Below are 18,354 nucleotides of genomic sequence, written 5' to 3'. Positions count from 1 at the left end.
GAGCTGAAGTCCCTGCAAAATGCAGTTTATTGGTTAGTTTTTTAATATTGTAGGCTGATTGTATGTCTTTAATTACAGTGCAGAACAATTGTGGGTGAAAGGGTGGGAATCACAGAATTGTTTAGATTGGAAAAGACCTTTAAGATTGAGTCCAACAGTTAACCTAGCACTGCCAAGCCCACCACTAAACCATGTCCATAAGCACCACGTCTACACAGCTTTTAAATATGTCCAGGGATGGTGACTCCACCCCTTCCCTGGGCAGCCTGTTCCAGTGCCTGACAACCCTTTGGGTGAAGAAATTTTTCCTAATATCCAATTTAAACCTCTTCTGGTGCAACTCGAGGCCATTTCCTCTCATCTTATTGGTTGTTACTTGGGAAAAGAAACGGACCCCCACCTCACTAAAACCTCTTTTCAGGTAGCTAAGAGCTTCCTGCCTCTTAGTTCTCTCTCTCCTCTTTCATACAAGATTTTCCAAAGTTGCTCTTTAGATTAGACAGACTTTTAAAGTCCAGATTAATAGTCCCACAATTATTTTTACCTTCAGCAGTGAACTGATGAAAGAGCTTGCCAGTCTCTTTGGGGAGATGTGTATGAATTTCCAGTCTAATAGTCCTAGGATCACATGCCTATGATGGTCCTGTACAAATTCCTCCCAAGTTCTTTAGCACAGCCCTGGTTAGCAAAAGGACTGTACAAGAGGCAGAGCTCTCTTTATGCTGGTCTCAATTTCTCACCAAGAATCAGTTAATAGCAAAAACATTGTGATATGCTATCTCTTTTCCAGTCTTGTCTTACTCACAAGAGCTTCTGTCACTTTTTTTTAGCCATTCCGTTGAAGGCAATAGTTTGACTGGGGACAGAAACAAGGCTGTGCAGAATGGGTGTGTTAAATGTGAGCACAGCCCATCTATGAGTCCAAGAAGCAGCCACAAAAGATAATGTTGGTAATAGCAAAGTTCAAAACGCATTTACAGGACAATTTTTCATTAAGGAGACTACTAAGCTGGTCTTTAAGCCTTTCAGTGACCTGACAAAAGAACCTTTGTGATAAAGCTTGTAGGTAACATGGAAGATTGAAGAGAAAGGCAAATAATAAAGACTGTAGCTAGCAGTTTGTTTTGCTTCATGAATAAAATAGCAATGTTTCAGTAAAATAAAATGTGTGTATATTGAGAGGGGCAGAGGAGGATTGGGACTTAATAAACACTTGCATATTAGCTGTTTATGGCGAATAGTATCTGAACATAGGTATGCAGTTTGTAATGAAAAGGGTCCAGAGAACACAGCACAGCAGTAGGGAGGCTTTTATGTCATTCAAACAGCTATTGAAATACAATGGTGGTCAGCACTGCAAGAAGGATTAGCTGGAATGGTTGAGCAGAACTACAACTGTTCATTTAAAGGATTAAAAAAGTGTTATGGTCAAGGTAGCCACCCTGGGTCTTCAGCTTCTTATGTCCCATTTCAAAGAGCTGTGTTTAAAGTGCATAAAATAGTGGGTAGAAACTGTTTTTGTTGTTAAAATAACATGAAGCATAGAGTATGCTGGTAAGTTACATCTGGACTTTTCTGGCATACCAAGTTCATACATGGTTTTCAGACAACATCCTCTCAAAGAATCTTTCAGAATGTACCAGACACATTTTACATGTTTTCTGTCTCACTACGCTGATAACTGGATGTTAAATTTTTTTGTATTTTGAAATGAGGAGAGATGGTGGCTGGGAATGAAGAGGAGCAACAGGGTGTTTTTTTTCTGTGGATGTTAGCAGTGGAGAGGTTCTTAAGAGTTATGAATGGGTTATTACAGAACTGAGGAGTGGCCAGGAACATACACAGGAACTGGGCAAGAGAAATACATTTTGTGCATATGGCAAGCTTGCTGTTGATAGCAGCTGTATGCTTGTTTGCTTGGACAGTCCAGACTTTCACTGCTCTCACAACCACAGTGAATTTTGTCATTTAACATAACACCACTGGTAACCAACACTGTATGGAGCCAAGCAATAAATAGTCAGTGTTCCAAGGCAGCTTAGTGGATGAGTGGGCTGATAAACATGTATGTCAGAATCTGATGGCTCACAGAAAGACCGTATGTAAAAGTAGCACTTCGCCCTCTTCTTTGCTCTACAGAAATTCCCAATCTAGTAACCTGTCAAATGAATTTGTAACGAAAAATCTATAGTGATGCATTAGGTTAGACTCCTGTTTGAATCTAGAACGATTTCCTTTGGGGACTGTTACTCTCGACAAGACCTTTCAATTTTGAAGTGCTGTTGACTTTTCCTGATAACTGAATATGTGTGGAACAATGGAGCTCTTGTGAGGCAATTAATGTTAGCTAGACCTGGGCTACGTGCTTTATTTAACTCTTTGACCATTGGGGTGTTCAAAGCATGTGTCCCGAGTTAAGCGGAAGAGTCTTTGGCTATGATATCTGTAGGAAACTTCTTAAAGTTCTGTCTGGATACAGTGCCCTTACCAACTGAGGTCCTGTGTAGGGCTTTGGTCAGCTTGCATAGCTCTTCAAACACTGAGGAACGCTTGCTTTCATCTCCTAAAGACAACTTCTGTAGCATTACTTTACAGCCATGAGTCTTTTCATAGAATTATACAGAGGTCAAGAGTTCTGTCCATGTTCAGGCCTTTTCCTCAACTTTGTAGCAAAAATATAACCTTGCCCATACTTGAAGTATAACTGCTACTTCTGTACAACGAGGCCAAGTTTTTTTTTCCATTTGTCTGAAAGAAAGACCACTGCTTGCTGATGTTTCTACCTAGTGGACCTGTAAGACTTGACTGGCCCAGACAGGAATTAAAAGGCCAGCATTTACCATAGGTGACACTGATACTTTTCCTGGGTTGAGAGCCAGAACAGCAGCAGTGACTTTCCTTCCTTGGCCTTCACATAGGTAAGTCAGAGGAGTGGAACTCAGCTGCAGGACACCGAGTGTCTCCATTGCCATCAGCAGGAATCCAGAAGTATCCCTTAAGTGGCCAAGTCTGCAAATGGGTCTTTTAAAGTTCTTGATCCTGAACATAAGCAGGAACAAATTATCTAAGTGTAACAGGCTGTAACCTGTCTCTTTATATGATAGCTCGCTATTTTCTGAAGTGTCCAAAATGTGTCAGCTCTTGAAGCACACACACTGAGTTACTGTACTTGGATTTGTCTCCTGCGTGTCCTTGAGGCGTCCTGCTTTCAGCTTTGGACTGGACGTGGTAACTGGAACACTAGAGTTTTACTCTGACAATACTCATACTAAAAATGTCTGAGACTTGAGTGCTATACTGCATAACGCTAAGTAAATTATTTTGAGGAACTGTTCTGGAGGCACATCTCTGCTGTCACTTATGACCGGACATGGAAAAAGATGCATTTTCTTTGTGCCCTGCGGCACAAAAGGGAGTCTACCTCAAGTGTACGTATGCTAGTACAGAAGTGCTGAGATGACAGCATTAAGGGCAAAGCTCTCCTACCTTTTCTGGGAAAACAGCACAACTTGAGTGCCTCTGAAGTGCCTGGATACTAATGCACACAGCAGAGGAAGCAAAGGAGGAGTCAGAAGTTTGCATGCGGTTGCAGGTCTGCAGTCCCACTGGGGTCAGAGATGTGGTGAGGTGGCTCACACAACTGGAGTGCTGCCATGGCTAGGTGTGGGCTCTAAGCGACAGGCTGGGATGGCCAACAGAGTTCACCTTGTTGTGAGAGAGCAGTGGGAATGCATGGAGTTTTGCCTTGGGATGGGTAAGCCAGCTGAGTGCTTATGGGTTAGGATCAGAGGACAGGTTAGCAAGGGTGATACTGTCTGCTACAGGTTGCCTGATCAGGAGGAAGTAGCAGATGATCCCTGAAGACACCTGTAAGTATGTTCAGTCTCTGGCCTTCATATGAGGCTTGAGCCACCCAGATACCTGCTGGAAAAGCAACAGAGTTGAGCACAAGCAATCCAGGAGGCTTCTGGAGTGCACTGGTGACAACTTCCTGACACAGGCGGTTGAGGAGCTGAAATAGGGAGATGCTGTCTTGGACCTGGTGCTGAAAACAAGGAAGAAGTGATGAAGGGCTTTCTTGGCTGCAGTGAGCATGAGATGGTGAAAGTTCAGAATCCAAAGAGGAGAGAACAGGACAAATAGTAGGATCACAACCCTGGACTCAGGAAAACAGATTTTGTCCTGTTCAGGGGCCTGCTTTGAAGAGTTCTAGCATGTAGAAACCAATTCTGTGCTGACAAAGGTGTGATTTTATTTTTTTATTATTTAATTTCTTTCACTGGATGAAGTGATACTGAAGTCTTGCTGAGTCTTGCCATAAATATTGTTAGTTTTTAGTGAATCCTTTTATGTAAGTAATAACTTCCAACTTATTTCTTTTCTGCGTGTTAGCTTTGTGTAAGACTGCTTTTGCTTTGTGTAGTACTACTTATATATTAAAGAATCTTAAATCTGAATGTTAGAAATTCTAGCTAACTAAAAATGAAAATGGTGTTCAACTGACAGAGTTAATGAGATTACCATTCCTCTTTGCATGGCAAATGTGGTTCTTAATTTTTATTAGGAAGGTTTAATACTATGAAATGCTTTACTTGATATCTCTGTTTTGGAATACATGTTTCTTTTTTTTTAATGTCGATTTTGTGAAAAGGTAGAAAATTTTCAGTGGACCTTTACAAAATTTTGCCTTGTATAGGAGAAGAAAGGATTGTTAGGGAAATTGAGGCTGGTTTTATGACTTTAAGGTACACCCCAGTGCCTTGAACTTGTGGAAAATATTTAGGGTTGAATCCAGATATGTCAGAAATCTTAAATTACAGAAGTGTTCATGGAGAGCAAGAGTATCAGACCTGGAAAAAAGCATAGATGTTATCAAAGGAAACCGGAGGTCTAGCTATTGTTGCATGTTGTATTTTAAATTCCTACTATTTGAAAAATAAAATGAATAAGGGAAGACACAATTTTGAAATGGCAAAACTCTGATTGTTCTGTGCTTTTTGTATGCCCCTGTATAGTTGTACAATGTTTAATGCTGTTCTTCTGAAAGAAGCCCTCTCTGAACAGTGTAAGTTGTAATGGTGACAGCTAGCTGGAATACCTCTTGGAGATGAACCACTGCTAAATGTACAGTGAATAATCGAAACTTCATGTCTTCTGTTCTTATCCTATGGTTTCTGTCTACACATTGTCCTCTTACTTTTGATCCTACTTTAGTTCCTGTGCCTAATCATACTCCTTTTGGATCAGTTTCTTCTAAGGCAGTAATGGGCTCCATGCTTCCATGTGCTTGCACAAAATTAGGTTAATTGCTCATACAAACTGCTGCTTTCTAGGATGGACACTTGGTTGTTTCTCTTCAATGTTCAGAGTGAAAGCTGAATTTACTTAATATTGATAAACTTTCTCAATTAAGTTGTCAGAGAAACACTTAGTTTTATGTGCCAGCTTGTACTGATTTCTGGTAGGTTTTAAGGGATGTTCCTTCAGCCTGAAGGAGGAAAGATGTTTGCCCTTACTGATTTCTTTAGAGGGCTTCCTGTGTAGGAAATCCTGAGGGTGAAAGTAAGTACAGTAGATATGAGACCCTTTGAAATGAATTAGTGTATGAAGAAATCAATGTAGTACTCGAATGATCAGTTTTCCAAAGGACATTTAAACAGGAATGGTTGGGGTTTCAATAGTTCAGCATAATTTGTCTTCTTCCACTCTGGCTATCTGAGTATATTAGATACTATCATCTGGCTTTTAGACCAGAATTAAACTATACAAGTTAAAACAAACTGCACAGTTAAAAGGTTTAATTTCAGAGATGAAGTTTTTATTTTCCATATGTCTTCAAAAAGAGCACAAGCTATTAATTTTTTCTAAATGAAAGCATATTTAGAAATGTTCATGTTGTACCGCTTACAGCTTACTCTGTGTGTACTACTCAAAAACAATCTTACTCCTTTTGAATATTTTAAGAGGTTTGTCAAACCCTTTTTTATAAAATTAATAATTTATTGGGAGATGTGTTTGTTTCAGGAACTATCATTGTGTATGAAAGAACATTGCTGGTAGACTAGTGTACTAATTTTCCATATTTACAATGCAGAGTAATAAGACAATTGATGGCCAGCCAAGGAATGTAACATTTATATCTAAAGACTGTGATGCAGATGCACCTGAAGGTAAGATAAATTAATTTCTTGTGTTTCCTATGTGATTTGTGCATGCTTAGCTTAATAAGCAGCTCAATCTCTTCACGCCTTTGATTTGCTTTAGTATGAAGCTTTGATGTATAGCTGTGTCCAGAAAACAGCTTGCTTAGAACTTATTTAATTCACTTGAAATTACTGTTTTTAGTAGAAACCACATGTATCAATGCATTCCAGTTAACTTTAAAATCTCCCATTTAATTTAATGTCTATGTAGGAGACCTTAAAAATAAACCCCAACTGGTGAATAGTTCAGCATCTGAGGTGTCACTTCAGTGTATATGTTTATCATACAAACATGCAGAGGAGTATTCTATTAAATTTCACAATGTACTCAGGAAAGCTAAGATCTGAACTTCTCAGTGCAAGTTCACAGATAAGAGAATTCTTCAGTTTTTATTAAGATGTAAATATGGACTCTTCCATGAGCAAGAATACCTGTAGAACTAGACATCTTAGGCAATTTTCCTGTAATCCTCTTACTGTTAATTTATAATTCCCTATAGCATCCAGTATAACTCTTCCTCATCTGTGCTATTAACAATCCCTTTTTGACTAGTTATTTGGGCAGAAGATGTATTGTGGATATTCTGGAGGTGCAAGTAGTGACTAGCAAGCAGATGGATCATTGTGGAGCTTTCCTTGACTTTCCATCTATGCAGGCCTTAATGTTGAATTTTTTTGAGGGAATGGTAACGTTTTATTTAGTCTTTATTACTCTATGAAACTTGGCTAAAGCTGGAAATGGGTTTTAGCCAGGCTTCATTTAAAAAAAACAAGTTAATTGAAATAATACTGGATTTGTTTTTTTAAAACGTTACCTTGCCCCTTCCTTTCCCTCTGCATATAAACAATTTTTGCGCAGTTTGAATTGCACTAGCCGTTGCAATACTGATACTACTGTTTAAGGTCACCATCAATTTTATTGATTGCTTTGGTCTGTTTAAAAAATTGGTCTCAGCAAAAGATTTATGGCCTTCAGAATGGTCCAGATTTTTTTCAGGCTGAAGCTCTTAATTGTTCTCACTCTGGCAAACTTTCAGCTTCTCTGTATAAAAAGGAGTTGAATTATGTATGCATCTATATACTTATAAAAAGGCTTGACAGTGTTTGTTAATTGACAGAAAAGATAAATAGTTGGTCCTGTATTTTTATCTTATTATCAGTATTCCGGAACTACTGACTATGCCTCTAGAAGATCTTCGCAGCTCCTCAGGTTTTCTTCCTACTTATGTTATTGGGAAACACAATAATTAATTTTAAACAACTCTTGTACTAGTGGAGATAACTGGACCAGTAGTTCTTTGTTCACTATCAGGCTGTGGTCCCTTGTGCGAGGTGGTTCCCTTGTACTTAAACTCATCTTTAAATTTGATATGTAGGTGTTTATCTTATTCCTGGTGGTTCATATCATTTCCCAAAGAGGATGGATTTTTCTCCTGTCTCCCCCGTACTTCAAATAAATCTTTCATCCACCTTTATTTTCAATGGCTATTTATAGACTTAATGCAATTTTAAGTGTTTTGATATTTTGACAAATGTAATTCTTAATTCATATTAAGGTGCCGTATTTTTGTGACTAAAAATAAACTCTTCTGTGGCAGAGTTTAGAAGAGCAAAATCTATTCTCTTTCAAAATGAGATCACTTTGAGCAGGTTTACCCAGAGAAGCTGTGGATGCCTCATCCCTGGAAGCGTTCAAGGCCAGGTTGGATGGGGCTTTGAGCAACCTGGTCTGGTGGAAGGAGTCCTTGCCCGTGGCAGGGGGGTTGGACCTGGATGGTCTTTAAGGTCCCTTCCAACCAAACAGTTCTATGATCGTGTTCTTGTAACCAGCTTCTTGGCTCAGCTAGTATTTGCTAGGAGAAGTATATACCTCAATGGCATTGATAAGGTTGTTAGTCTTAACTTTTCTGGGAGAAATTCAAATAGTCTGACTTCCTCAGACTTTGTTGCTTTTAATTGTAGGAACTGGGGTTGGACTGAAATAAACTTCCTAAATTCCACCTGTGCTTGAATATATTTTTGAGGGCTTTGAATACTTTGTGTGATTTTTTTTTTTTTCTCCTAATTTGCTTTGATCAATGGAAGCGATATAACTGATGCTTAGAACTGGTGTTCTGATGTGCTGAATGCAAGAGTTGACCTGTGTAAATGATGGCCTTGGTTTGCCATCATTAACATGTGTTGTTGCACTGGGTACCTTTGAGTTGTGTTCTCCTTCCTCAATAGGAAAGAGGAGGAGAAGGTATTGATATGCTGTCCTGTGCTAGTCTACTGTAAGTAGAAGATGGATGGATATTGCTTAAATGTGAATGTTCATGTGATCAAAAGGCTATAGTGGAGTTCTGTTAACTACAGATACAGTCAGGCTATTGAAGTGTTTTTATAAATGAAAGAAAAGTTTCTTCTGTAATGCTTGAGTTGAACAAAAAAAAGTTGCGTTAGTGAAAATGCTTTATTCACAGTTTCATCCAGTCAGTTTTAGAAAGTGGAAAGGTAATGCTTGCCTTGGAACACCTGCCATTTTTATTACCTGATAATGAAAACTGGTGAAAATAACTGTTGTAGATGTTACTCTTATGCTCTGTGATCAGATAGAATATGTTGACAAGTGGAACTTATTTTGAAGGTAGGAACTAGATTTTTAAATATAATTTCCCTTGCTTTTTAAGGCTACTAGATGCAAAGCAAAAATAGATACAACTGACTTCAAGTGAAGATAATGGTTGGCCAGGCACTTGTACTTTTTATTGACTTCTCTGGTACTAGGATTTTATCTTATGTAAACCACTGAACTGGAACTAAATGCAAATATTGATTTGTCTTCTCAGCCCTTACTTTATTTTGGCTTATTTAAACTGAATTAATTCTAACAGGTGTTTTTCCTTAAACATAAAACAAGCCATGATGTTTTAATGGCCCTGCTGATAGATAAGTGTATAGCAATCTGCTCTGTCTTACTGAGTACTCAGATGTTGTGGATATGATCTCTACTTACTGTAACTAAGTATATTTTTTCTTTCCGAGATGGTAGAAGACGTGATTTGATCTTGTATCAACTAATACTCTCAAACTTCAATATTGTTAAAACTTCAGACTTTAATGGGCAATGTTTTCTACGAATGTGTTTCAAACCAGTTTGTCTTGCGGTGAAAAGGACAATTGCACTTTCTGGAGAAACATAAGGCACTTAAAGTACAATCTTACAAAATCCACACTCTAAGTATTTTCTGTCAAATATATAATTTGTGGGATTCTAGTACTATATTGTCTGCTCTCATGCAGCAACACTTGTCTCTGTTTACTCCTGGTATGCAGGAGGTGAATCTGCTTTACACTGAATGCCAGAGGCCATAATAGCATAACTACATGAAACAGAACAGAAGCCAAAAAGTAATAGAGCAGGCTACATCTTATAACTCAGTAATGTGCCTATTCTTAGTTACATTTAAACATCTTGTACAAAAGGCTTACGTTCTGGTTAACGTAGATTTCTTAAAAGCTTTTTAAGTAGTCTTTTTGAACAGCAAATTTAATGTATTTGTTATAGGCAAAACAGGCATTAGTTTTCGATACAGTTGGGCAAAGACCTCATTTGATCACTGTTTTCAAGGACTAATGCCAGCTGAACTATTGGGTCGACAGTTCAGTTGAGCATAACATCAAGCAAAGGAGTTAAATTGTGTGATTAAGACTCTTGCAGCTGGACTAATGCACTGAAGACTTGGTGTAGGTTTTGAAAACTTGGTATAGGTTTAGCTAACCACGTTAATGAGGTGTATTGTAAATGAGCAATGACTCAGCTGCAAGCCTTTTCCCAACCTTATTTATGAGGTCTGATAAACACTATCTGCCTCTTTCTAGACCAGAAAACCATGGAAGTTGTTTTTAAGCATCATTCACTTTAAATACATAACATGCTATGAATCCCTCTTGGATTCTCTCATTTCCTTAATTGGGGAAATGAGCTTTACCCAAGGCCTGCTAAATGCTGGGTACAGTTTGTCTGCTGGGCCTTTTACATAGACCTGCACTGACTCCAACTGCATATAAAGTGAGAAAGAAAAAAAGTTATCTACATTTCTAAGGCTTTTAACTGAGCAGGACTTAGTGTGCTAATTAGATCTGTGGCTTCTTATAGGACTCTTTTGTCAACTAGAAGTCACCAAGTGCAAGACCTCAGATTTTATTTTAGCCTGAATAAAGACTAGATGTAGATATTACTGAAGCTCGAAAGGAACCACAAATATGAATGCCAAAAAAAGGAACGTATTCTTTGTTTCTTCTTCAGAGAAATTCAGGAGGCATGCAAAGTGAAAGTACAAGCAAGTTGCTTAGAACCTTCAATATTAGTAATTTTGTGTTAGGTATCTTATGACCATAGATTACCATTTCCAAATGGTTGCTTTAAATGAATTAATTTGCAAAGCTATAAAATGCTTCACAAAAGGCATAAATGAGGATTTTAGTGAGGACTTCATCCATTTTCCTGTCACTTTACTGAATGACCTTACTAGTACTTTACCCTGAATCTCTACTTACACCTAACACTGTTGAAGTCCTCTATAATCATGAGAACAATACAAGTAAGCACTAATGGTGCATGTTTGACTACAGAAAGCCTCTTTGGCAGCTATAAATAGTATGAGTAGCTCAGAGTGACATAAATCTTTTTCTGTGTTACAGTGCTCATTTATGTGCAGTTGTAGAAACATGAATTCCTACACTTTTTTCTGCACCCTATCACAGTGGACAGATATGAACAGCTCTGAACTACCCTCTTCTCCCTCCAAGAGATCATAACTGGAGAGAGAAGAAGCTGCATTTACTAGGTACTCTGAAATGTTAAATGGAGTTTAGCAGTAAAGCAATTGCTTTAAAGCAATTTTCTTCTTGGATCAACATCCTAGTTCTATTGCCTGTTGGATTTAAGCCCAACAGTAAAGCGAGATGCTCTGATATTACCAAATATTTTGGAATAAGAGTTGAAACTTCTTACGAAGGACGGAGGGGTATGCACCCATTCTTAAAAGGAAATAATGAACCCAGTGTAAGAACCCTTTTGAGTGAGAAACCTGCCACCACTTTGTCTACAAAATGATCCTTTTAATAAAGGCAGTTCCTTTACCAAAAGAAGGCATTGTATTTGGCCTCTCTAAGTAGCAATGCCACCAAATCTTGTAATCACTGAGAAACATTAATTACAACATGTATTGGAAATACTTTCAATGAAATGTTGGCAGCTGCTTCTGCTGGTGTAATGAAATCGTCTTTTTGTCTTGGTACAGACAGCTGATGAATTCACTACATAACATGCTCAAGAACAGCCATGCAGACTTAGCACCCTGTAACTACAGCTGGTGAAGCTACATACAGATGTTCCCGTTCATCTTCAGATATGGCTTCCCCAATAGAATTAAAAAGGATCAATTCATGAGGATAGTCTTTTTCATTGCCTAAGACATGTCCTGCACCTAGGTCGGATGAATGACATTGGACTGGACAAATCCTATCTGAACTCAGAGGAACCTGACTGGATTAGTCAAATGTATCATAAATTCTGTGTCTGAAGGAGGCAGAAGATGGGAAACGATGGAAAGGAAGCCATTGTTTTCAGAACACCATTAATGAGCAAATCACTAATTCAGATCCAACTTCTTATTTAAAAGAATTTGGCATTGGGTCTTTTAAGGTTGACTTTTTAATGATAGTCATAACTATATTTTGTTCTCCAGAGAATAAGCAAGGCATTGCAGCACTGAAAGTTGCCCTACTTTGTCAAATGTTTCTTTGAGTGTTAGCTGGCTATAAATACTTCTGTCTACGGACAGAATATGAGGTACTTGGTGTAAGGGTATTAAAAGGTCAAGATCAATCTGTTAAAATATCTTCTTTCTCCCCATCCTCCAAATTCTTTTCCGTGTGGCATGATTGCAGGATGCGGAAAACAATGAATCCTTCTCACACAGGACATCATTCTTAAGTGGTCAGCTAAAGACAGTATGAGGCAAGTAGGAAGGACATGACAAAAATGAGGGTAACATTGAAGGTCAGGTGGTGTAATGTAATTTCCAGGAGAAGTCTGAACTAGTGTAAGTTTAAGCTTGTACCAAGCTGTTACTGGAAAATGTAATAGGTAGCTAATGGAAAGTATTTTGATTAGAATGAAAATAAGTTATGCTGTCCGTTGACCACTTGCTTTCTGGAATCTTGCATCCATGTTCATCCCTAGGGTATTGCCTTTGAAATTTATGAAAGGCTATGTCTTTAAAATAAGAATTGTTTGCTTTTAGTTGCTTAAAAACAAGATGTTCAAGGGAGACTTGGAGAACATCTTGCAGAAGATCATATTTAAGTTGGTGATTTAAAGGCAAGAAATAGCAATTATATGGCTTGTGTCCAAACATATCTGGCCAGTGTTTGTAGTTAACCTAAATTTAAATTGTACAAAGTGTTTCAGAAGGTATCTAGTTTCAACAAACACAGAGAACACTTTTTCCCTCTGCAGGTTGATCCAATGGTTTATTGCTTCTCTGTAGAAAAAGGACATTTCTCTGTTCGGAATTAACATGGCTTCAGATTTTAGTCATTGGTTAATGCTGTACTTTTTCACTACACACATGGCATTGTAGCATTAGTACTTTCTTCCCTTGAAGGTATCTAATAAACATTAAAATCAAGTCATCCTTTAAACTTACAAAAAATGAGATTAACAGGTTTAGCTCTTTGGATCTCATTAAGTGGTTTTCCTCTAGTCTGTAATACATGCAGATCTTGGCACCTTCACAGATTCTCTGTACTCAAACTAAAATAGAAACCTGATAGCTGAGTGCAATTTTCCATTGTAATGCCATAGCTGTGCTAGGATGAACTCCAAATCTAAAATGGCGAAAAGACAACTGATAGGCTCCTTGGATGTATAGAGAGAAGTGGTGAGAACTCTTGGCTATGTTTAACTAAGGCTTGTTTGTGCTGGCTTGTTTGTAAGATCTAGTACCCTCTTTCTGCAACTAAATCCTGCATTTCCTCTTCGTATGTGCCACTTTGTTTAAATTTGACTGTTGCAAAAAATGGTTGTGTGGCCCGGATCACTCAATAGGACTTTGTTCTCATTATGTAGCATTCAGAAACTTGGACTGGTGACTTTTTTCTTCTCCTTTCAGCATAAAATCTTGGAGGATCTTACTGGAAACCTTGTGCTAGCAAGTCCTGCTAACACAAATTGGACTTGCAGATTCTTGAGCCATTTAATGTAAATATTCATAGTGTGTAATTATTACCAGCAAGAAGTTATGTGACAGCTACAATAGTTAATGTACTGCAAAGTAACTGAAAATAGCTATTGTAACCTCTGACCACTTGTTACAAAACCACACTGGTTCGCATTGATTGCGTCATTTTCTGGCTCTCTAGGTTTGTATCAGGTTGGGTTTGATTTGCAGATATGCAATATGAGGTATTGAATGCAACTTATCTGTAGCTTCAGTCACGGAAAAAAGCAGAGCTTGCCTTTTAAATGATAACTTGTCCCAAATAGTTTTTCCAGGTTCCTCATTAGTCCCTGCTTTTCAAGTTCCTGACTCCTCCTTAGCTTGCTAAATCTTTTCCTTTGGCAGGATTTGTTTCCAAATGTTAGATCTATCCATGTTGTCTCTTTATCTACCTTCATGTAATGTCAATTGCAATGATTTTGAGCACACACAAGACCTCAGGAGGAAGTCTGGTCCAACACCCCCAGCAGGTTGCTCAGGCCCATCCAGTTGTGAATCTCTCCACAGATGTAGATTTTGAAATGTCTTTGGGTAGCCTGCTTCAATGTTTAACTGTGCTGATAGTGAAGCTCCTTCTGTTATCTAATAGGAGTATTTCTTGCTGCAACTCTGTCATCTGTTGTCCTTTTGGGCAGGTCTAGGAAGAATCTCGCCCTCTATCTTGTAGTCCCTACTCGCTAGCAGAGGGAGCAGTGAGACACCTGCTAACACCTTCACTTCAAACTGAACAAACACGTCCTCGCTGCATGCTGCGTGCTCTCACTGTTGCGGTGGTCCTTTGCTGGATTTGCTCCAGTGTGTCAGTGCTGCTTTCTTACTGGGGAGCCCAAAATGGCACTGTTGCAGATGCAGTTCCAGTCAGAGCAGAAGGAAGCGATCACTTCCCTGGACCTGTTGGCTGTACTCCTCTTAGTGAAGCCTCCTATTCAGTGACATTTTTGAGTTGCAGATGCACACTGATAACTCATGTTCCGTTTGCCCGCTGGGCCGTGAGGTCACTTTTTGCAAAATTGCATTGTATCTGGTCAGCCCTCAGCCTGCACTGTTGTGTGGTGTCACCTTGTTCCAGGTGCAGGACTTCTGTTAAACTGTGAGGAGTATTTCAAGGGGCTGGAAAAATAGGCTCCATCTGAATCTTATCTAGTGTGTTGGGCCTCTGCTCCCCACTTCTCCCCAGTTTGATCTACAGATTTACAGAGGATATAATCTGTTTCAATGTCCAGTTGATTAATGAAGAGGTAAAACAAGTGTGCTCCACAGTATTGACTCCCAAAGAATGCCAATATTTTTAAATTACATTGTTCACAACAATTTGTATCTCTTCCCTGAAACTATTTCTTTCTATATGCTTTTGTGAAAACTCACTGTATTTTGAGATGCAGAAAAGACAGGCTTCGTTATCTGTAAATAAGTTCTCATAATTTTGAGTTTCCAGTGCATGAAATGACTTTTTAGGATTTAAGATTTGTTTGTCAACAGATTTGTTTATCCTTGTAATTCATCTTAAACTAGCTAATTCACTTCTTGGAAGAAGCCTTTGTTTGAAAACATTAGTGCATTGAGCCTAAGGGTTTTCTAATTCACCGGTATGAGAAAATTCATCAGTGAACTTGAAGTAAAACGTAGTTGACTCTTCAGGTAGTCATGGCTATTAGCACTTGTCATCCTTTGTTCAAAAATTGTTTTGTCTTGAATTCTGGCTGTTTGGCTTTGTTGCTTGGTCAGCACTACATAATATGTTGTATTCTTCAAGTGGTGGCGGCTATCTGTCGGAGACTTGGTAGCTTTCCATATATACTTTTGTTCCAAATGATCAAGATATGTCAGTAATGTTCACAACGATCATTCTGGATAAGAAGTAGTTACCTTACTTCAGGTTCTTCATTACAACTTAATCTAAAGTATGTCATATAGGGGAATAAGTGGATTAAAAATGTCATGCTATGTCAGGCTATTTAGTAATACCTTAGTTCAGAAGGAATAACTAAAATGTACGTAGCTGAACTCGTGATACATTCCATAGAAATGTTTTCTCCAGGTCAAACTGTTCTAAAATATTTACTATCATCTATTAAATCCAATTACTGTCGAGAACCATCTGAAGGACTTTTAGCTGTTTTTTAATTTGAGTAACCAGCTGGAGCGCTGCAGATGGTGTTGACAATGCTATCTGCAATTATGAAGCATCTTCACTTTATTAGCATTTCTTACTTTGCCAGAAACTTCACCTTTTCTATGGACATATCATGCTAGCAAATAGTGGCATGTTGTGAGTGGAGTGCTACTTTACAATTTTTTTACTTCTTATGTGGGGTAAGTACTATTGATTGATGTTAACGGGGGCGGGGGGGAATCAGTTTTCTCTGCATCACTGAGATCTAGTCTGGAAAACCAGGAAGGATTAGTTCAGTCAAATGTCTTCCTTGTGCTTTCACTCTGTACCTGTTAGTGGAGAGGCATGCTTTCTCTACTGAAGCTGTTTTGCACTTTAATGATCTGCAGAATGTGCCCATTTGTATGTTGTATCCCTTGTGCCTAGTAGTTGTGAAATCCCAGTTTAACTTCTTTTATGTCTGCTGATACTGTGTAATAGATTCCAGTAATCAGTCTGCTGCATAAAGTAGTGTTGAACTTAATGTTTTAAATTATTCTGTTACTTTTATAAAGTGTAAGTCTTTGTAGAACTGTTGAAGGAATGGAGTTGGTTGTCTGTTCAGATACAATCATTCTAGATGCATATAGGGATATGGTTTGAGGTGATCATCTTGGCAAGGTCGAGCAGCAGACCTTCCTCAAAAAGGATCGATCCTTAACTCCTGACCCCACGAAACAGTGAGCTGTGGTATGTGATATCTTAAAGCAGCTAATGTGGACGCTGAATCTTTAAATAAAATAGTTACCTTCAGAAACTGATGATGGTCAGCTTGTTAGATGGCTGCTAAAAGCTAAACTAGATAAGCAGCAGCATGTCTGTCTCACCGCTTTAGGGGGCGAGAAGTCTCTCCCTCAGCTGCACCTTGGGGAGTATTTCCTCGCCTGGGGTCAGAACTGGGGGAAGAACAGGCAAATTTTGGGTTGCTTACTTTCTCTGGTGTTCAAATTGTTTAGCTACCAGTTTCTGCTCTGAAATGGGCTTTAGGTGGGGTTTGAAGCGTAGTAAGTGAGAACAAGAGGAGATGCCGTTACACCTTAGCATGAGGTGGGGGCTCCCCTCCGTGCAGGGACCGCGTCTCCTGCTGCCCACCACAGCGTCCCGGCAAGCCTCTGTGCTACCTGTCTGCCATCCTGACTGCCTTGACAATTTGATTCTTAATTCTGTTAAATTCTGCCACTTCAGTAGTAGTTTTAGATGTAGCTGTATTTATGGTGTTAGAGAAGGAATAAGATTTAACTGGTACTGTCAGGTCTTGGGTACAAATAAGCCCGCTGCTACCTGGGTCACAAAAGGCCCAGTATGTGCTGGGGGCTGTTGCCTATACAACTCAACATTGTAATTGACTTTCATTTTTACAAAACTTATGCAGTCCTGGTAGAGATGTTTTTTTCAGAGTACTGAAATGTGTCTTTTAATACAGAATCTGCTTTGTATCTCCTCCTTACGGCTACAGTTTTATCTGAAATGGGAAGTGAGTGACTAGGATCTGTCAGAACAGGCAATAATTGGCACATCTGTAGGAGAAATTGTACCCAACAGTCATGGGGTTACCTGTGTAACTCTTAGCTCAGTGTTACCTGCTCTCGCATTCACTCTCCCATAACAACAAGTGTTCTTTTTGTATACCTTCTTGGTAGAGGAGAGTAAATTTGATTTAATGGAGTGTAGTTGTTCTTCAGAGCTGAATACTCTCCAAAACTGTTGAATTGTTATCCTATAATTTGGGATTAGCTCATTTTTTCACTTGTTCTGTGTTAACGAGTACTATTTGCCTTCCTTTTTAGATCAGTGTATTGTTACTCGGACATACCTCTTTCTTCATAAATTTTGGTTCTTCAGTGCTGCCTATTACTTTGGGAACTGGGCATTCATTGCAGTAAGTACTTTGATTATAGAGATCACTGAATCAAGTTGGATAATTTACAGTAGTTGTCATTGAATCATTTGCATCACCACACTGACATTCCGTCTTACATGTATTGTCCGTGTATGCCCCTTAATTGAATAACAGTAACTTTTACTTCTTATTTTAAATTTGCAGGTCTTTTTAATTGGATTAATTGTTTCATGCTGCAAAGGCAAGAAATCAGTCATTGAAGGTGAAGTGGATGAAGATGATTCAGACATGAGTGATGATGAACTGTCTGTTTATTACCGTTGATAACCTTTTGCCTTCAAGATGTAAAAATGTTATTTAAAGTTATGTTGAAAGTCATACCTATGTGGAATTAGTATCCAAATAAGGATCCTTGCACCTGTAAAAATAGAGGAAATAAGTGTATTCACTTAAAGGGGTAAAAAACTGAATATCACTTTGAGTATCACTGTTAATCAGAACAAATATTGAAGCTGAGTTTGAATAATATAGAGAAAATATTGTTTTATGAGTAAACGTATATGTACCTTTCTGATGTATAATTTGATGAACTATTGTAACTATTTCATAGTTCATGATGCTTTTCTGTTAACTTAGGTTTTCTTAAATACTTTCATGCCTAACTTGTCGAACTTTTATTCAAGCTCATGAATTAACTAAAATCCTGCAAAACAGCTGGTGCAAATGTTGCTAGAAAGATTTGGATGAGATTTACAGTCTCAGAAGGCTGAGACTTAACTTTTGCATTAGTTTTGCTGGCATTTCTGGGATTCCCGTATGAAAGTATAGCTAACGAGAAACTGTCCTTAAAGTATGCCAAAAACATCCACTGTAGTGGCGAGTTCCCAGTCT

The 18,354-nt window shown here is 38.5% G+C and overlaps 1 protein-coding gene across 1 annotated transcript in view; it reads left to right on the top strand.

Annotated features, from left to right (window-relative positions):
- LMBRD1 (LMBR1 domain containing 1) overlaps positions 1-18,122 on the top strand; it is a gene marked incomplete at its 5' end in the record, with an annotated part of 59,598 nt that extends 41,476 nt beyond the window's left edge. The window contains 3 exons of the mRNA XM_009701519.1: positions 6,095-6,170; positions 17,411-17,502; positions 17,668-18,122. Of these exons, the coding sequence (XP_009699821.1) occupies positions 6,095-6,170; positions 17,411-17,502; positions 17,668-17,787 (288 nt within the window). The remainder of the gene's footprint in view (positions 1-6,094; positions 6,171-17,410; positions 17,503-17,667) is intronic.
- Between the last annotated feature and the right edge of the window lie 232 nt (positions 18,123-18,354).

This window comes from Cariama cristata, unplaced genomic scaffold (genome assembly GCF_000690535.1).
Source record: "Cariama cristata isolate BGI_N322 unplaced genomic scaffold, ASM69053v1 scaffold746, whole genome shotgun sequence".
Taxonomy (NCBI): domain Eukaryota; kingdom Metazoa; phylum Chordata; class Aves; order Cariamiformes; family Cariamidae; genus Cariama; species Cariama cristata.
The sequence above is the reverse complement of the archived record's forward strand: the minus strand, read 5'-3'. Positions and strand labels throughout refer to the sequence as shown.